The sequence below is a fragment of the Manis pentadactyla genome, chromosome X (genome assembly GCF_030020395.1).
Source record: "Manis pentadactyla isolate mManPen7 chromosome X, mManPen7.hap1, whole genome shotgun sequence".
Lineage (NCBI taxonomy): Eukaryota > Metazoa > Chordata > Mammalia > Pholidota > Manidae > Manis > Manis pentadactyla.
The window spans coordinates 30,101,489-30,122,330 of NC_080038.1; the positions used below are offsets into that span (position 1 = coordinate 30,101,489).

General features: G+C 39.9%; 1 protein-coding gene across 1 annotated transcript in view; it reads left to right on the plus strand.

Moving 5' to 3' along the window:
* CFAP47 (cilia and flagella associated protein 47) overlaps nt 1–20,842 on the plus strand; it is a 510,608-nt gene that overhangs the window by 233,561 nt on the left and 256,205 nt on the right. Inside the window, exons 38-39 of the mRNA XM_057495502.1 lie at nt 1,748–1,898; nt 3,598–3,686. Of these exons, the coding sequence (XP_057351485.1) occupies nt 1,748–1,898; nt 3,598–3,686 (240 nt within the window). The remainder of the gene's footprint in view (nt 1–1,747; nt 1,899–3,597; nt 3,687–20,842) is intronic.

Genomic DNA, 20,842 nt, shown 5'->3' on the forward strand with positions numbered 1-20,842 from the left:
TGTTCTTAATTAAATTCAATTCCATGAGCATTTCATAATGACAAAGAAAATTTCTTTTGTGTGAATTGAGGACATTAGTGATGACATATCTGAGTAAAAATCATCTCCACTCCTGCTATTGATTTTGAAAAGTCCCTCATTCACTTTACTCTCTGCTGCTCCTGGGGCTTACCCATTCAACAGTAATTTCATAAGGGTTCTGCGGAAGTTAAGCCAAAGTTTAACACTGACAACACCTATTCCCATCTCCATTCTCAAATATGTTCCTAAGAGAAGGTGAGAGGTGATAGTTTGTACAAAAGAATAACTGTGATATGATGCATAATGCTAACTGTGCTAAAATTCAGGCCAAAAGCAAATATAAAACTTCCCCAAGAGTTAGCACCCACAGTTGTGTCAAAGCAAGGCAAGGCTGAAAGATCCAGCCCATAAAGAAACAGTGAATCCTTTTTTTTTTATTCAGATAGTTCAATACTTACATAAACTATGAAAACAAAAGTAATCAAGAGGACCACATCCCCATGTCCCCTGTGTAGGGCAGTGCCACAACAAAAGGGTCAGATGACTGCATCTGTTGGTGACAGCCAATTTCAGGCTGCAGCTAAGTAGTTTTATAGCTCCTGAACTCTACCCCGATGGGGGCTAAGCATTGCAAGCCTTATACCTCATCAGAATCTAGGAGGCAATGAGAAACTGGTGATAGCCTCTCCTGAGAAATGTTCTTGTAGCACCCCTTCACGAGCCTCCATGCTCTTACATTATGCGAGGGTCACAGGCTTTTCTGCAAGGGGTTAGATCCACTGCAGTGAATCCTTGCATATGTGGCCTATGTGTTGTCAGGCAAAGTTGCAAGGTGCCATGGGGTAGTCATTCTCCTACACACTGGTAAGTGAAAACTCCTCCAAGAAGATAGACTCCTTAACATTTCACTGTGTTTTAAACTAGAAAGTTGAAGTTTTTCTCAAAAATCTTGCTACTTACATACCATTATTTTGATTTGAGATTTGAATATTACTTTCAACTACAGCTTTAAGTGTGTTTTAAATTCTTAGATGTTCTCATTTTTTTCCTCCATGTGACCAAAAACCAGTGATGTGACTATGAACTTCCCTAAACAGTTCCACAGAATGACCTATGAATTTCACACAAATACATATATGATGGCCTATGGCCAGCTGTTACAAAATCCAATATTTGGTAGACTATATGTACATTTGAAGGTAACTTTAGATTTTTACAGACTGGATCAAGATGTTTTAACTGATGACAATAACTAGATTGTAGGCTTCCTGAGATCTGTAACAGTCTATCTTTTTAATTTTAATTCAAATGATATTCCCATACTTCCCTCTGGCCCTGTTCCACCCCCTCTGATACCTGGATACCTGCTCCTCAGTTATCAAGGTACTTCTTAGTCACTTATTTCTCTAACCAAAAATGTGGTATTTTCAAGGCTCGAAGGGTAGAATGGAAAGGTCCTCGTGAGTGATGGGGGTAGCAGGGTCCCTAGCCTAATGCATAGGCATTTAATTAAAAGTGGCTCATTGAATTGAAAGTGGTGGATTAGCACATCCTAGAGCCAGCCAAGAAGGACTGGGGTAGGGGAACCTCTGAGCACAGCACTCTAGTTTTATTATAGAAGTGAGTATATTGCAGAGTGTAGGCTCTGGCACATGGTCTGTAGAGAAGAGGTGCTTGTTAATTCTGTATTTTTAGTAAAATGTTTCTTTCATCTTTTATCAAACAGAAACCAAGCTGATGTCACTCTGAAGTTTACCAGTCGCTTCCTTCATCCTTCTGAAGCCTCACTGCTGTTAATTTCAAAATCTAAGCATGCAGTAGGAGGCACTACCATGACTTTTGCTCTTAAGGGTGAAGTCCTCAATTTTAAAGGCATTGTAAGTAATTTTACCTATTTCGTTTGTCTTGGCTTCTCTTCTCAAGCCATAGAGTGTCCTAAGCATAGCTTTTCTTCCAAGTTTTATATCTCTGTGCAGCTCTTATTCTTTGAGATCATGAGTGGATAGACGTATAGATGTGCACATTCCTTCATCTGCATAATTCTTGGCTTCTGTTTCTCTGATGATCTTGCTCTGATACTCCTGTGAAAAAACATCTCTGATTTTTTTAAAGAGTTTGAAAGGAGTATTTTGTATCAAGTATTATTTTAAGGTCAGATTTTTAGGCTTATATTTGATCTTTTTATGATGGAGTCATTCACTAGACATATAGCAACTTACATGCCCTTCTGCCATGGAGAGTTGTGATTTAAGTTAAAGCAGTTCCTGGGCTTCTGTCTATATTTTTGTTTAAATCAAGTGTTGGTTTACACAGCAAAGAAAATGTTTCTCTTCTGTAATAGAAACATTCATCAGCTTATCTTGATGTTCCAGACAGAGATCTGTTTGTATCTCAAAGGATGGGGGAGAACGATTTTTAAATCTCTATAAAATGGTTGTGACATTGCTTTGGTTGACTTTTGGTAGCCATTTTGTCTAAATATTACTTTCTACCATGAATGTATGGTAGAGAAGAAGTAAGTCTGTTTTGCTGCCAGATTTCTAAAATACAAAGAACTTTAGGTGTGCAGTGGCATGAGTAGGAAGCAAAGAGAATGACTCTAGCTATGGCCAGCTGAGTGAGGACAGTGTAAGACGCTCGCATGAGCAGGCTGGCTTATTAGAAAATGACACCCAGGACAAGAAACAGGCATTCGATTGTCACTGAGATGTGCACTGTGATCTGATTTCCTCCTGAAGAGTGAACTTTTAAATTTCCCAATCCTCTTACACAAATTCTCTGAAACTAAACATCGTTTTGCCACATGAGTCTGAGACATGGAATGGTCTAAGCCTGTCATTAACATGGCTCTGGGGCAGAAAAGCTGACACCTGAAGCTCATGTGGTTGCTCTTTACTTCTCCATCTGGCTACTCATGGTCTTAGTCATCAGAGAGTGGATTGGATAATAACCGAGAAATAAACTAAGGTAGGGACACAATCAGTCTAAAAATGTAGAATTCCTAGAATCTTTTTCCTCCGTGGAAGTCCTTTGGGTGGTTTGAAGTTTTAATTTTATATTTTTGCTTTTATTACAGTGCAAATATGTTAGTGGAACTATCACATTATAAGTACAGGCATCCCACACTCACATTCATACACAGATATGCAGGCCCTCACACACCTGTGTGCATGCACATGCACACACCCCTGTCTCAGTCTCTCAGTCTCGTCCTTATGTTGTGTATTAGGTGTGTGTGTGTGTGTATATATATATATATATATGATTCATTTGCAAATGTGAAAACATGCTGTCATTAACAAAATCAATTTTAAGAAAGTCAATTTAGGGGACCCTAGTAAGACAGAGTTCAGTTGTTAGCACACTACTATGTATCAGTGATGAGGTAAAATCTACTTTTATTCTTTCCCGCCTAGATTTTAGCAGTATACTATTTGTGGGGAAAGGGGCTTTTATAAATTAATATTGCTCTAGTATTTAAATGGACCGTTTTTTAGGTGCTTTAAGTTTATATTTTGTAATTCAGGATATTCTTTTTTATTGTTATCATAAGTATATTTTATTTATTTACTTTAGGAAATTATAAAATGCAAATCCCCATGTTATAAATGGAAAGAAATCATTGTGAATGTTAAAAATCCCTTCCATTCTGCTGGAGATTTCAGGTAAGTTACTGTTTTGGTGTAAATTCATTGTAGTTAGCCATTTCTAATCTTAAGAGAAATATGTAATTTTCCTCTTGTGAACCTTTTTGAAGAGAAATTTTATATATTTACATTGCTACAAATGTGTGATATCAATAAAATAGAACAAATAATGAAGGTACATCAGTTTTCTTTGAAATACTTTTTGATTTATAAAAAGCTAGCACTGATCATATCAAGTTTATGAAGTGTTATAAGCTTTCTTTTTGAGCTTTACTCTTTAAACCTTTAAAAATTTATAATTGACTTTTTTCCTTCTAACTTTATTCTATCTTTTAATTTCCAAAAGAGAAATATTGATTAAAATAAAATGTGTTTTTACTTAAGGCACTGTGATAATAAAGTGTGCATTTGTGCATCTGGAGATTTAACAACAACATAGATTTGAGATGAAAAAGCAATAGAATGCTTATGTGTTATTTAAGGTCAAAGTAGAAAAACTATCTGCGAATCTACATGTTGAAGGAGAAGATGGGCAGTGGTGGCTTATGTACTGCTTAAATTATGAGCTCTATTTCTACCAGCTTCAGATCCTCACAACAGTACTTGTGTTGAGACTGGAAGTTGTATTATGCTAATTATTTTAGTATTTGATGACTTCCAGTTTTTAAAATCACTGTGTGTCTAGGCTTTGGTAATTTCTTATTTACAATGTCATTTATTGTTGACAAAACAAAACCTCTTTTGTTAAAAGTTATTGGTGAACTTATGGTTCCCATGTTTGTGCAAGAGAGAATTTTATTTGCTGTGATTTTATTTAAGTTTTATATTGGAATATGAGGGAAAAAAAGACTATGTGGCATTAACACAGTATTAAAATATGTCCTAAATATGTCCTTACATGCAGCAAATGACTGACTACAGTTCTTCAGAGGAAATCAGGATCAGACATACTTAGTCTTGCATTCTGGCGGTAGAGCTGGAAGAAAATCTCAAAGTTCATAAAATTGGTAGAATATTATAGTTGCATGTTTCTCAAAAAATCATAATCGTTTATTGTTACTGTACGGTTTAACTCAGAGTGAATTAAAATTGTTACTTCTTGTGAGGGGTGCATGGTTTGGTAGAGGACAAGATTGTTAATTGGGTAATTTTGACTCCTTCCTCCCTTGTATAAATGTGGCCCTCAAATTTAGGCAATGGGCATATAAACTCAACACTTTAGAGCTAATCAAAAACTTTGTAAAGTCAACATTTCACAGTAAGCATATATTGCTTTTAAAATTTAAAAATGAATAGATTAAAAAAGTAAAAATAATGGCGATGAATTCATAGAGACTATTTTTGTTACAAACAGTGTAACAATAAATGACTTAGGTTTTAATATTACATTTACAAAAATGATCAGAATTTAGTTATTAACCATCCATTAAACATACCTTAAAATAAAGTAAAAATTACCATATATTTTCCCCAAAATTATATGCAGCACAGTGACCAGATTTGATCATTTTTTATCAAAATTTAACATTACTTATAACAAAAAAGGCACCCAGCCTAGATTTAACAAAGACAGGATTAGCCCCCATGCCCCTACTGGATCTGTAGTTCTCAAATACCTCTTTTGCAGAATGCAACTATTTCTTGCTGTATAATGGTTTTTACTTGTTGTAAAGTTTGGTTTGCTAGTATTTTGTTGAAGATTTTACATTTATAAACACAGCATTTAACAGTCATTCCCTTTTCTTGTAATGTCTTATTTTTTTATTATCATTTAATACTAGCTTCAGAGAATGATTTGGGAAATGCTCCTTTCTATTTTATTTTTTGGAAGAGTTTGTGAAGGATTGGTATTAATTCTTTTAATGTGGTAGGATTCACATCTGACGCTGTCTGGTTCTGAGCTTTGCTTTGTGGGAAGTGTTTATTTGTTACGGACCTAATCAGATTTTCTATTTCTTCTTGAATCTGGTAGTTCGTGGCATTCTAGGAATTTGTGCATTTCCTCTACTATCTAATTCGTTGGCACAGTTTTCGTAGTATTTCTTTATAGTCCTTTAAAAAATGACTATATAATTTTGTATAATTGATACACAAAAAAGTTGCACATTTAGTATATAAATTTGTTGAGTTTGGGCATATACAACTATATAATACTGTCACCACAATCGAGGTAGTAACATAACCATCACTTCCAAAAGTTTCCTTGTGTTCCTTTTCTTCTATGATAAGAATGATTAATGTGAGATTTGCCCTCTTAACAAATGCTTAAGTGCATAATACTGTTTTGTTAACTGTAGGCACTATGATGTGCAGCATATCTCTGATACTTACTCATCTTGCATAACTGAAACAACTTTCCATTTCATCCTTTTTCCAGCCCTCAGCAACCACCATTCTGTTCCCTGCTTTCTGAGTCTGACTATTTTAAATACCTCACACAGTATTTGTCCTGTTATGACTGGCTTATTTCACTTAGCCTAATGTCCTCAAGGTTCATCCCAGGATTTCCTTCTTTTTTAAGCTGAATGATAGTCTACTGTTTATACACACACACACACCACGTTTTTCTTATCCATTCACTTTATCCATTCATCTGTCAGTGAACATTTGGGTTGTTTAGATTGTTTCCCTATCTGATTATTATGAATAATGCTGCAATGAATGTGAGAGTGAAAACAGCTCTTTGAGATGCTGATTTCAGTTCCTTTGGATAAATACCCAAAGGTGGAATTGTTGGATCATATGGTAGTTCTATTTTTAATTTTTTGAGAAACCTCCATGCTGTTTTCCTTAGTGGCTGCACCAATTTACATTCCCACCAGCAGTATACCGGTATTCCCTTTTCTCCATATACTCACCAGTGTTTGTGCTCTCTTGTCTTTTCGATGACCATCTTTCCAACAGGAGTGAGGTGAGGCCTCATTGTGGTTTCTGATTTGCATTGAGGTAATAATAAATTAGATTGAGTAACTTGTTATATACTTGTTGGATATCTAATATGTCTTTGGAGAAATGTCTATTCAGCCCCTTTGTCCATTGTTAAATTGGGTTTTTCTGAATTTCTGTATTGTAGGAGTTTCTTTATATTTTAGATATTAACTCCTTATCAGATAATGGTTTACAAATATTTTGTCCTATTCCATAGGTTACCTTTTCACTCTTTTGATTGTTTCCTTTGCTGTGCAGAAACTTTTTAGTCTAATACAGTCCTACTTGTCCATTTCTGCTTTTGTCGCCTGTGCTTTTGTTGTTATATGCAAGAAGTTACTGTCAAAATCAATGTCAAGAAGCTTCTCCCCTATGTTTCCTTCTAGATTTATGCCTTTAGGCCCTACACTTCAGTCTTTAATCCATTTTGAGTTGTTTTTTGTTTATGGCATAGCATAAGGTCTGGTTTCATTCTTTTTCATGTGGATATCCAGTTTTGCCAGCATCGTTTGTTGAAGAGACTGTTTTCTCCCATTGTGTGTCCTTGGCACCCTAGTCGAAGATCAGATGATGGTTTACATGGGATTTATTTCTGGGCTTTCTTTTCATTTCCATTGGTCTAGTATGTCTGTCTTTAAGCCACTACCATACTATTTCAATTACTTTGTAATATATTTTGAAATCAGAAAGTGTGATGCCTCCATCTTTATTCTTCTTTCTCAAGATTATGTTAGCTATTCTAGGTTTTTCATGGTTCCATACGAATTCTAGGGTTGTTTTTTTCTGTATCTGTAAAGAATAACATTGGGATTTTGATGAGGATATATGGCTTTGGTTAGAGTGGACTTTTTAACAATATAAGACTTCCAATCTACACACACAGAATGTCTGCCCACTTTTGTGTGTGTCTTTTTAAATTTCTTTCACTACTGTTTTGTAGTTTTCAGTGTATAAGCCTTTCACTTCCTTGCTTATGTTGATTCCTTAGTATTTCATTCTTTTTTGATGCATTGTATATGATTGTTTTCTTATTTTCCTTTTCAGATAGTTTGCTGTTAATGTATAGAAATGCAACCAGTATTTTTTAATGTTGATTTTTGTAACCTACACCTTTGCAGAATTTGTTAGTTCTAATAGTTTGGGGATTTTTTTTGGTGGGGGGTCTTTAGAGTTTTCTATAAATGAGGCTATGTCATCTACAAATAGAAATAATTTTACTTCTTCCTTTCCAATTTTGATGCCTTTTATTTTTCTGACATAATTGCTTTTGCTACAATTCCAGTACTGTGTTGTATAGCGGTGACAAGAGTGGGCATCATTGTCTTTTTTCTGATCTTTAAGGAAAAGCTTTCAGTTTTTCACCATTGAATATCATGTTAATTATAAGTTTGTCTTTTACAGCTTTTATTACGTTAAGGTGCATTTTTCTATACCTGATTTGTTGAGAATTATTACAAAAGGATATTGAATTCTATCAAATGCTTTTTCTACGTCTATGGAGATGATCAGATGATTTTTATATTTCAATCTATTAATGTGGTATATCACATCTGTTGAGTTCTGCATGTTGATCCATCCTTGCATCCCAGGGATAAATTCCACTTGGTAATGGTATATGATCCTTTCAGTGTGCTGTACATTTTGGTTTACTTGTATTCTGCTGAGGATTTTTTGCATTACTGCTCATCAGGCATATTGCTCTATAATTTTCTTGTAGTTTATTTTTCTGGCTTTGCTGTCAGGGCAATACAGAGTTTAGAAGTGTTTACCATTACAAAATATCTCTTTTCATGTACAGTTGCATTTGCATTTTTTGTTTTGAATTCTGTCATGTCTGGTATTAGTATTGCACTCAGCTTATGCATGACATATATTTTTCTATCCTTTAACTTTCAATCTGTTTGTATCTTTGAATTTCAAGCATGTCTCCTGTAGGGCGCATGTAAGTTGGATCTTGTTTTGTTTGTTTTTTAAATCTGATCTTACAATTGCTGCCTTTTAATTGGATTGTTTAATACTTAAGTATTGATGTTATTATTGATATTGTTGGATTTATGTCTATCGATTTCCATTTGCTTTTCTATGTATTTCATGTCTACTTTTTGTTAATCTATTCTGCCATGACTATTTTATGTTATAATAAGTGAGTATTTTCTAATGCAGCATTTTATTTTCTATAATGACTTATTAACTATATTTTTGGAGTTATGTCCTTAGTGTTTGCTCTAGGGGTTACCATAGACATATTATTTTGTCATAATCAGCTTCAGATATATGCTAACTTAATTCCAGTGAGATTCATGAAGTGTTACTTTATATAGCTCTATTCCCTTCTTCACCTTTTTGTGGTATATTTGTCATAAGTATTATCAATAATGTTAAAATAATAATGTTACATAGTATTATGAGTATTTCTTTTTTAAAATTTTGTATGATTTTTATGATCTTAAAGCTTAGAGAAGAAAGGACACTGTGTTAAATTTGCTAGGGCTGCCATAACAAAATAACAAACTAGGTGGCTTAAACCACAGAAATGTATTTTCTGACAGCTCTGGAGGGGAAGTCCAAGATCGAGGTGTTGGCTGACTGGGTTTCCTCTGAGGCCTCTCTTGTCTTGCTGATGGCCACCTACTTTCTGTAACCTCATATGGTCTTTTCTCTGTACGTGTGCATCCACGGTGTCTCTGTGTATATCCATATTTCCTCTTAAAAGAACGACAGTGAGAATAGATTAAGGCCCACTCTAATGGCCTCATTTTAACTTAATCCTCTCTTTAAATGGCTTAGTTCCAAGTATAGTCACATCTGTGAGAGTACTAGGGGTGAGGGCTTCAACATATGCAGTTGGAGGGGGGACACAATAGAATCCACAACAGGAAGTACATACTTATAGCTTTTATTATATTAGCCTTTTCATTTATCATTTCTGTTGTTATGTTTCCTGATGAATTCATCATACCTTCTGGAATAATTTCCATAGCCCAACCCAGCTTTGCTCTCACCCACCTCATTTTTCAAATGGTTTTCCTTTTCCTTTCTCTCCTCTGCTTCTGGTCATTTCTTTACCCATATGTTGGTGCATTAAATGGTGTACTGTATACGTATGAGACTCTTTATTTTTCCTTGTTCTCTCTCTGCACTCAGATTGCATAATCTCTATCAATCCTCAAGTTTGTTAATTCCTTTTTTTCCTGCCAATTCAAATCTACTATTGAACCCCTCTAGTGATTTTTTTTCCATATCTGTTATTGTAGTTTACAACTCCAGGATTTCCATTTGGTTCTTTTATTAATTTCAACTCTTTTTTGCTATTTTCTATTTGATGTTGCATTGTCATCATAACTTCCTTTACTTCTTTAGGCATAATTTCCTTAGTTTTGGAAGACATTTATAAGGGTTATTTTGAATTAGTGTTCTGTTAAATCTGATAGCTAGTCACTCTAACAGGCAGTTTCTGTTGTCTGCTTATTTTCCTGTTTCTTTGCTTGTTTTAGAATTTTTATTTTGGAAACTGGACATTTTAGAAATATAGCAGTTTTTGTACTCATGTCATCTCCCACAGGATTGTTAATATTATTTGTTTGTTTAATTTTTTACTGACTGGCTGTATACTATTTAAGTGACGTCTACCTCCTCCCCACAAAAAACTCACACACGTGTAGTGTGAAGCTTCTAATACCACTCCTAAGGGGAAACAGTCTTGGGTAGGCCCACAATCACTCTGGGATGACAGTGGCTTTGGCAGGGTTCTATTTGATTATCTCTTTCCCTTTCCACACCCAGCTATTAAATTCCATTAATCCTAATTCTGCAAGAAGCATAAATTTTTTCTCAGACCAAGTCAGTTAAATCCAGCCTCCTTTGAAATAATAGTTCCTTAGGTCAGTGTTTGAGTTTTATTCTGACCTCAGGAGGGTCCCTCCCAGCTGTCTCTTTCTCCAGTTTTCTCCGCCTAACTAGCAGGCCTGCAATTTAGCCTGTATCTTCATTGAATATGCCAATATCCTCCCAATTTCCTTTCACTACGACCTGTACTATTTTTAAGAGTGTTTTCTGGCTCAATTTTCTTTATACTTCATTGAAAATGAGATCAGTTCCTTTGGGAAGAGATTAAGAGCTATTTTAAGGCTATCTTCTCAGGCAAAATCTCTGAATCATGGCTCTTTAGCTGGTGGTGGAGATGATGGTGCACTTTTCTCTGAGTAACACCCCTACCTTAGAAGCTGGGTGCCAGGTGGGATAGGAGAAAATAGCTTTAGATCTTGGCTTGCTTCTGTAGGCATAGAACCATCACTTTAAAGATAGAGCAAGGGCAATTTCACAATGAAAACACCTTAACTCCTTTGAGGAGGGGAGGTGTTGAGGAAGGGAGCACCTCAACTCCTTTCAGCTATACTTGCCCAAAACTTAGCTTCTGCAACATATCTTGGGGGCAGCATGAGAAATGTTGATGTGTTACCCCTCCCAGAAAGATAGCTCTCTAGCTGGGATCTGGGGGAGAAGAGAGCCCTGTATTCTTAGCTGCACCAGTCTAGAGTTTCTGTCTTACTGAGTGGGGAAGGAGGAGGAAGGAAGTGGTCTTGGATCAAATGCCAGAGATTATATATATTCTTAATGAATTTGAGCAAATGAAGAAAAATCTGTTCGGTGCCCTTGGGATAATTTCCACAAAGTTTAAATAGTGGACTTTTATAATTTTTACTCTCATGCTGTCATGCTAGAACAATGTATACTTAAGTTCTATTGTGTCTTTTATTAATATTGTCACTCCCATTCTCTTTTTGTTACTGTTTGTGTGGTATGTCTTTTCTGTTTCATTTGCTGCCAGTCGTTTGTGTCTTTAAACCAATGTTTCTTCTTTTTTCTAATTTTTAAAATCTGTGTTGTCAATCTCTGCCTTTTGATTGGAGTGTTTAGTCCATTTATAATTAATGTAATTTCTGATTCAGTGGGATTTTTGTCTCCCATTTTGATACTTGTTTTCTATATGTCATGTCTTTATTCATGTATTTCTCCATTACTGCTTATTTTGTATTCAATATTTATTTTCAGCATACTTTTTAATTCTTTTTTCTTTCTTTTACTATATGTTTAGTTATTTTTTAGTAGTTACCTTAAAGAGTATAAATAGCAACCTAGTTTAAAATAACCTAGCTCAAATTGATACCAACTTAATTTCAACATAATTCAGAAACTTTGCTGCAATGTATCACCTTTTCCTAGCCCCTTGTTAGTGCTAGTTTTATTATACCCATTACATCTTTATACACCATAAACACATAAAATGGTTTTATATTTATTGTCTCACACTGTTTTTTTTTTAATTAGAAAGGAAAATAAAAAGGTTGCAAAGAAAATACATTTATACTGCTTTTTTTTGTATATTTGGCGATGTACTTACCTTTGCTGGTGCTTTTTATTTCATCATGTGGTTTTGAGTTAATTTCTAGTGTCCTTTTATTTCAGACTGTAGGACTCTCATTAGGGTTTCTTGTAGAGCAGGTCAGCCAGCAATGAATTCTTTTAATTTTTGTTTATTAGGGATATCTTAATTTCTCCTTCATTTTTGAAGGACAGTTTTGCTGTATACAGTATTCTGTATTGACAGTCTTCTTTCAGCACACTTAATGTATTATTCCAGTGCCTTCTGTCCTCTAGGATTTCAGATGTGAATTCAGCTGTTAATTTTAGAGGAGCAGTGTAGGTGTTGAGTCAGTTTTGTCTTGCTACATACCATGCCTTGGCCTTTCAACAATTTCACAGTTACTGTCTAATTTTAGATTGTTCTGTATGTATCCCGCATAGAATTTTTTGTGCTTCTTCTATGTGTAAATTAATGTTTCTCATCAAATTTGTAAGTTTTCATCATTCTTCACATTTCCATTCTGCTTCTTTCTTTCTAGCCTGACTTTTCAGGATTCTGATTATGCTTATGTTTATATGCTTGATGGTGTCCCACAGTTCTCTGAAGCTGTGTTAATTTTTCTTTGCTCGTTTCTTTCTGCTCTTTAGAATTAATCATTTTAATTGGCCTGTTTTCAGGGCACTGGTTCTTTTGCTACCTCAAAACTGATGTGTTCCTCTAGTGATTTTTTTTAATTTCAGGTATTTTATTTGTTAATTTATAATTGGTTATTTTGTATAATTTCTCCTTTATTGGTATTCTTTATTTGGTTAGACATTATTTCATGGGTAGGGTTGAAAACTGTTAACATATTTTGAGAATCTGGCAAGCTACTTCTCTTGCCAATGGGTTTTAGCCCTGGGCAGTTCACTATGGATTCAGTGAGACCAAGGAATGATAATGGAATGTTCTTGGAGTGAAAGGGTTTATACCCAACTTTATTCCCATGGTGGCAGGTCAATCACTAGAATTGCATCCACTCAGAGTGAGTCTGCATGCTGCAAGCTGGCCTCTGCCTCTGGGCCTCTCTACTCTCACAGCTGTCTGTCTCTGTCCTCGGTGTTGCCAACACTCTAGTCTCATCTCTACTCTCCTGCAGCTGTGCAGCCATGCCACCATGTTGCCCAAAATACTGGGCACAGCTCTTTATATAGTCAACAGCAATGTATTGACCACATGTGTGTAGTGAGCTAGCTGACCAGGGCCAGGTGAGAATCCTGGCCTTAGGAACCTTCAGTTTATCCACACCATTGCCAAGTTATGGAGAGGAGGATGGGAGTTACAACATTGTGGGGAATTTGGGGTTCATATGGATAGGATCCTCACTGAACTTACACCACCTGATTAAGCAACTGGCCTGTTGCTAGGCTACCACTTCCACACCTTTAGGCAATAAGCTATTATTGCACTATATAGAGAGCTCAGCCCAGTGCTCTGAGTGGAGGCAGAGATGCTAGTGTTTGACCTACTGACGGGAGAACAAGCCGGGTAATAAACCCTTTCACCCTAAAGAACGTTTGCTGTCATTTTCTTTGGTTACACTGAATCCATGGGGAACTTGCCTGGGGCTGAAACTCATTGGTAGGACAATTGGCATAGTCAGCAGGATTCATGGTTGACCAAGGAAAAAGACAGGCTGCCCTTCCGGGAGGGGTGCTTCAGCAGGCTGCCCCTGTGAATGGGGAAACAGTGGATCATCCCTCAGTGGGTATGTGGTCTGAGGTGGCTTGCCTCCTAGAGGACTGGGCCCCACCCCAGGACTGGAGTCAAGTGGAGGTGATACCTGAGGCAGTAGGGGTGGCCCTTGGTGTAGTAAGTAGGTCTTTTGAGACACAGAGTGCCCGTGAGGCAGCAGGGACTGTGGGTTGGCTGCTTCTTACAGTATTAAAAAAGTTTACAGAAGAGAAGGACATGCTCCTGAAAAAGACCCAAGAAATAGTGGCATGAGAACATGAACTGCAAACATCTGTGGATTCCCTGAAGAAGGAAATGGCATTGATGCGAGAGGAGGTAGCATAAGAATGCCAGCAGTGAGGTCCATTGAAGAGGTAAAAGATTCCTTACAAAATGAGACGGCAGTGCTGCCAGGTGCTCTGAAGGAGGAAAAGGCCACCAAGGAAAAAGACGAACTCCTGAGGGCAGCACAGGTGGAGGTGGCATGAGAATGCCAGCCAGCTGTGAAGCATTGAGGTGACGGTAAGAGAGCTGCTGAAGACTGAGCTAGCATTGCTGCGAGACATGGCAGAAAAGGTAAAGGTTGTAGCAGAGGAGGCACTCGGAGGAGGAGAGAGAAAGGTGCCATCAGCCCCAGAATTGGAGGAGCTGGGGAAGGATGAAGGGGTGGTGCCAGAGACACTGACCCCTCCTTTATTGAAAGCACACCCAGTGATTATAAAGAAAATGAAGACCCAGCAGCTGAAAGTTCCCAAAGGAGAAGAGCAGCTGAAAGTTCCCAGGTGATGGAGCTCTCTGTGTTCCGCCCGTATACTCAGGCTGAGCTGGTGGATTTGGGCTCCCGGTTTAGGCAGAAGCCCTAGGAGTCAATATCAGCTTGGCTCCTGTGTCTGGGGGAATTAGGGGTGGATGGAATTGTTCTGTCGGGATCAGAGATGGGAAAGCTGGCTTCCCTGACAGTGCAGCCTGCCTTGAGGCAGCAATTACAAAATGCACATCAGACCCCAGGTAGTCACTTCCTGCTCGATTGGCTTATGGCTGTACTTTGTGCTTTTCCATTGACATTGAGCAGGAAAGTCAGGAACAGTTTGCCTTCACATGGGAAGGATGGCAATGGACTTTCACTATTCTTCCACAGGGATACTTCCACAGCCCCACCATCTATAATGGACTTGTAGCCCAGGACTTGGCTACATGGGAAAAACTGCCAATGGTGTGGCTGTACCATTATATTGATGATGTCATGCTCATGTCCAAATCTCTTTCAGATCTAAAAGGTGTAGCACCTAGACTGCTGCAACATCTACAGGAGAAAGGATGGGCTGTGAATAGTACCAAAGTTCAGGGACCTGGTTTGTCTGTCAAATTCTTAGGGTTCATTTGGTTGGGTAAGACCAAAGTTATACCAGAAGCAGTTATAGATAAAGTCCAGGCCTTTCCTACCCCTACAACTGTAGCATTGCTACAGGAGTTTTTCTGTCTTCTAGGCTAGTGTAGAGTGTTCATCCCACAATTGACACAAATTCTGAAGCCCTTATACTGGTTGGTACAAAAGGGTGTCAGGTGGGACTGGGATGAGACATGTGCATCTGCCTTTACCTCAGCAAAACGGGCAGTCAAGACCTTGCAGGCCTTGAGTGTGATAGACCCATGAAGGCCCTGTGAGCTGGATGTTCATGTGACTGAAGGCAGTTATGGCTGGTGTCTCCGGCAGCAGCTTGAACAAACTCATGACCCTTTTGGATTCTGGTCACAACTCTGGAAATGAGCAGAGGTATGATGCACTTTGATAGAAAAACAACTGGCTGCCATGTATCATACCTTGCTGGCTACAGAACCCATCACTGGAATGGTCCCGATAAAGGTAATAACCACCTATCCCATCTTGGGGTGGGTACGAGACTGGAACCAAAAGCCAAGGAATTGTGTGGCACAAACGCCCACACTGGCCAAATGAGGTGCTTACCTACAGCATCATAGTGCCCTCTCTAGTAGCCCCTTGAGTGAAGAACTCCAATGCTTATTGGGGCCAGTGACATATACTACTGAAAAGCAGGAAGAACTTGCTTTTGAATCATTAGTAGCAGAGAGTCCCTACCGGGAGGGAAGAGCCTCTATACCTGAAGATGCATGGTACACAGATGGATCCAGCCATGGGCTGCCACAAAAATGGAGGGCCATAGCTTTCCATCCTAAGACTGAAACAATATGGATGGAAGATGGTGAGGGGAAGAGCAGCCAATAGGCAGAGTTGCAGGCCATGTGGCTTGTGATCATCCAGGAGCCCTCCGCTATAGTTATCTGTACTGACAGCTGGGCTGTTTATCGTGGCTTGACCCTGTGGCTACCAACCTGATACCATGCCAACTGGTTGGTTGGTCACTGACCCCTTTGAGGTCAAGAATTATGGTAACACTTATGGGCCTGTGGTCAGACAAAAATAATTAAAGTGTATCATGTGACAGGTCATTTGCCACTGGCATCCCCAGAAAATGATGAAGCAGATAAATTGGCCCAGGTACGTTGGTTGGAAGGAAAGCCTGCCTCTGATGTAGCCCAATGGTTACATCAGCGTTTGTTGCATGAGGGGAAAAAGACAATGGGGGCTGTAGCCCGTCATTGGGGCTTGCCTTTTACCTTTGAAGAAGTTAGTAGAGCCTGGCAGGAGTGTGTCGTGTGCTCCAAAAGGGACTTACACCAAGTTCCACAGCAGCATGGGAGAATAGCTAAGGGGCCTATACGCCTCATCAGGTGGCAGATAGACCATATTGGGCCTCTACCTGTGTCAGAAGGATATTGGTATGCCATGACTTGTGTGGACACAGCTAGTGGACTTCTGGTTGCTTTTCTTACCCATTGTGCAGACCAGAAGATGACCAAAAGAGGCCTGGAGCATCTCTTTGCTGCCTATGGCCAACCACAGGTAATTGAGAGTGATCAGGGCACCCATTTTCCTGAACATACACTGCAAGAATGGTTGTGACATCTGCAAATCAAATGGAAGTTTCATATGCCATACAATCCTACTGCATCAGGCATGACAGAGAGGCATGATGGTTTGTTAAAATCCGGACCAAAGTCAGATACCAATAGTCTACGGGGATGGTCAGTCTGCTTATGGACCGTACTACGGTGTTTGAATGAGAGACCCCAAAAGGGAGCCCTGAGCCCCTTAGACATGTTAACACATATGGCTGCCTCCCCTATACAAGTGCAAGTACAAACCAAGGAAGAATCACTGAAGCTGAGATTCGGCCACCAGAATAATATCTTGCTGCCAGCACCAAATGCACTGAACCCAGGAGACTCCACTGAGTTGACGTGGCCTTGGATCTTTCTACACATGGACCAATGATGGCTGACTCTCCTTGCACCTTGGGGATAAGGCCTGGAAGCTGGCCTCCTGTGTGTTCCTGGAATAACAGCAGAGTGGCCCCCAAAGTTCACTAGTATATCCTGAATGGCCAGAAGGTAGGAGCATCTAACCGGGGAGTTTTGTTTTATCATTATGGCCAGTGCATGCACCTCCAGTAGCACTATATATAGACCCTTCAGTAACTCCCACGGGGAAAGGAGTAAAAGTATGGTATACAAGACCTGGAAGAGACCCCCTTCCTGCTACAGTCCTATCACAGGACCACTCTCTTTCATGCATCTACCTGATGGGCAATATTTGCCTATGTTGGTGTCATTAAAACATTTGTCTTATCTCCCCTAATATCTTTGTGGATTGGGAACTTCCTCTGGCTTGAGGATTATTTTAATTTTTGTTATTAGGAACCTCCTCTGGCTTGAGGATTATTATAAATGTGTTACCTGTACAAAATCTTGTTGTATCTTAATTTTTATTATAATCTCTAAGGTGTTATCTTTGTTGGTCTTGTAAAATCTGGTTACAGTGTTCCAGCTTTCTCGCACAGGGAGCATTGCGCAAGAATGAAAACATTTAGATTGTAAGGCGAGAATCCTGGAAGGGTAGAGTGTGGGGAAGTTGGGGTTCCTATGAACAGGATCCTCACTGAACTTAAACCACCTGATGATGTACCTGGTCTGTTGCTAGGCTACCGCTTCCACACCTTTAGGCAATAAGCTATTATTGCCCTATATAGAGAGCTCGGTCCAGTGCTCTGGGTGGAGGCAGAGATGCTAGTGCTCAACCTACCGCTGGGAGAACAAGCCGGGAAATAAACCCTTTCACCCTAATGAATGTATGCTGTCATTTTCTATGGTCACATTGAATCCATAGAGAACTTGCCTGGGGCTGAAACCCATTGGCAAGACAAATATGGAAGCTACAAGACTGTTAGCTCTACTGTTCTTACCAAAGTTTGGTAGTTTTTCCAGAATAAACACTACTCATATTTTTGCAAGCCTTTCATTAATTAATAAGAGTTCTGAAAAAGTTAATTTTGACCGTTTGTCTTGCCAATGGGTTTCAGCCTGGGGCAAGTTCGCTATGGATTCAATGTGACCAAAGAAATTGACAGCAAAACGTTCTTGGGGTGAAAGGGTTATATCTAACTTTATTTTCAGGTGGCAGGTCAGCCACTAAAATCCCGTTCACTCAGAGTGCTTCTGCATGCAGCAAGCTGGTCTCTGCCTCTGGGCCCTCTGCCCACACAGTCGTCTTCTCGGCCCCTCTGTCTGAACAGCTGTCCTCTGGACCCCTCTGTCCACACAGCCGTCCAGCACAGCCGTCCTCTGGGCCTCTGTCTTCGGTGCTGCCACCACTCCAGCCTCTGCTCTACTGCAGCCTTGCAGCTGTGCCACCATGTCACGTGCAGAGCACTGGGCAGAGCTTTATATGTAGAATCAAATTGCCCAAAGGTGTGCAGTGAGCTAGTCAACCAGGGCCAGGTGAGAATTCTGGCCACAAGAACTCTCATTTTATCCACACTCCACCCCTCCAGGATTCTTTCCTCTCAATCTATGTGCCCTCACTGCTTTACAAGAGCTTCTCTGTGCAAGGAAGCTTGAACATTGTTCTCCAGCCTTTCCAACAAAAAGTCTTGCAGACACACCAGCCACACTCGTGGCTCTGTCTCTGACCTCTGCCTCTTTAGTCTTAATGGCTGGAACTGCTGCTCTGGTTTCAGTTGTTGCCATAGCTCCAGTAAGATCTTATTTGTCTTCCCGTCTAATTTCCTTCCATCTACTCCTGCCCATATCAAATCAACCCACATCTGGGTCCTCATAACCCTCACAGGGCCCCTCAAATTCCTCCTGTGAGTAACAGGTCTCATTTCTTTCTGGGTTCTCATTGCTTCAGCTACTGTACATGTCACCTTGCATTTTGTAATCGCTGCCTCAAGGTGGGCTGTACTGTCAGGGAAGACAGCTTTCCCATCTCTGATCCCAACAGAACAATTCCATTCACACTTAAGTCCCACAGCCACCAGCTTAGCCTCAGTATAAGGGTGGACCATAGAGTGCTCCATGGCCTGGGGAGGGGGCTGCTCCTTTCCTTGGGGAACTTTCAGCTGCTGGGTCTTTATTTTCTTTACAACCACTGGACGTGCTTTCAATACAGGAGGGGCCAGTGCCTCTGGCACCACCCCTTCATCCTTCCCCAGCTCCTCCATTTCTGGGGCTGATGGCACCTTTCTCTCCACTTCCCCAAGTGCCTCCTCTGTTACAGTGCCTTGTAACAATGCCAGCTCAGTCTTCAGCAGCTCTCTTACCTTCACCTCACTGCTTCAGAGCCGACATTCTCATACCACCCCCACCTGTGCTTCCCTCAGGAGTTCGTCTTTTTCCTTGATGGCCTCTTCCTCCTTCAGAACACCTGGCAGTGCTGCTGTCTTGTCACCAATGGCACCTTGATGCCAGCATTCTCATGCCACCTCCTCTTGCATCAATGCCATCTCCTTCTTCAGGGCATCCACAGAAGTTTGCAGCTCATGTTCTCATGCTGCCATTTCTTGGGTCTCCTCTGTAGACTTTTTTAATACTGTGAGAAGCAGCCAACCCCCAGTCCCCACTGCCTCATGGGCACTCTGCTTCTCAAAGGATCTATTTATTATACCAAGTGCCACCCCTACAGCCTTAGGTGTCACCTCCACTTGACTCCAGTCCTGGGGTGGGGCCCAGTCCTCTAGGAGGCAAGCCACCTCAGACCACATACCCATTGGGGGACAATCCACTGTTTCCCCATTCACAGGAGTAGCCCACTGAAGCACCCCTTCCATAAAGGCAGCCTGTCTTTTTCCTTGGTCAACAATGAACTCTGCTGACTTTCACCAATTGTCTTGCCAATGGGTTTCAGCCCAGGGCAAGTTCGCTATGGATTCAATGTGACCAAAGCAATCGACAGCAAAACGTTCTTGGGGTGAAAGGGCTATACCCAACTTTATTTCCAGGTGGCAGGTCAGCCACTAAAATCCCGTTTCCTCAGAGTGAGTCTGCATGCAGCAATCTGGTCTCTGCCTCTGGGTCTCTCTGCCTGCACAGCCATCCTCTGGGCCCCTCTGTCCACACAGTCATCCTCTGGGTCTCTCTGCACAGTCATCCCGCAAAGCCATCCCACACAGCCGTCCTCTGGGCCTCTGTCCTCTAGGCGCTGCCACCACTCCAACCTCTGTTTTGTTGCAGCCTTGCAGCTATGCCATTGTGTGGAGCACAAAGCACTGGGCAGAGATCTTTATATAGAGTCAAATTGCCCACAGGTGTGCAGTGAGCTAGTCAACCAGGGCCAGGTGAGAATCCAGGCCACAGGAACTCTCATTTTATCCACACCATTTTTCCAGTGTTTTTGTTGCTATCATAGAGGGGTGAATTATAACTCTGCCATTTCCTGCTTTTCTTTTCCTGATAGCCTGGTTTTATTATTTGAAAAATAGTTTTTGTTTTATGTTAGACTCATTCTTCTCAAAGTGTGAGCCTTGAATCAGCAAAATCACCATCACCTGAGAGCTTGTTAGAAAACTAAATTTCAGGCCCTCTCCAATGCATCTGAGTCAGAATCTGCATTTAACATCTCCACGAGATTTTTTTTGTACATTACTGTTAGATCAGTGTTGGTCTAAGTCAGTATTGTTTCAAGTTTAATGCATAGATAAGGTATTTAAAAAGCTTCTGGAAAGCTTGCTTTACATGGTGGTTCTTGGAACCCAGGCCAAACTTACTAAGTCAGAATTCTTGCAAATAGAAGCTTGGGAATCTGCATTTT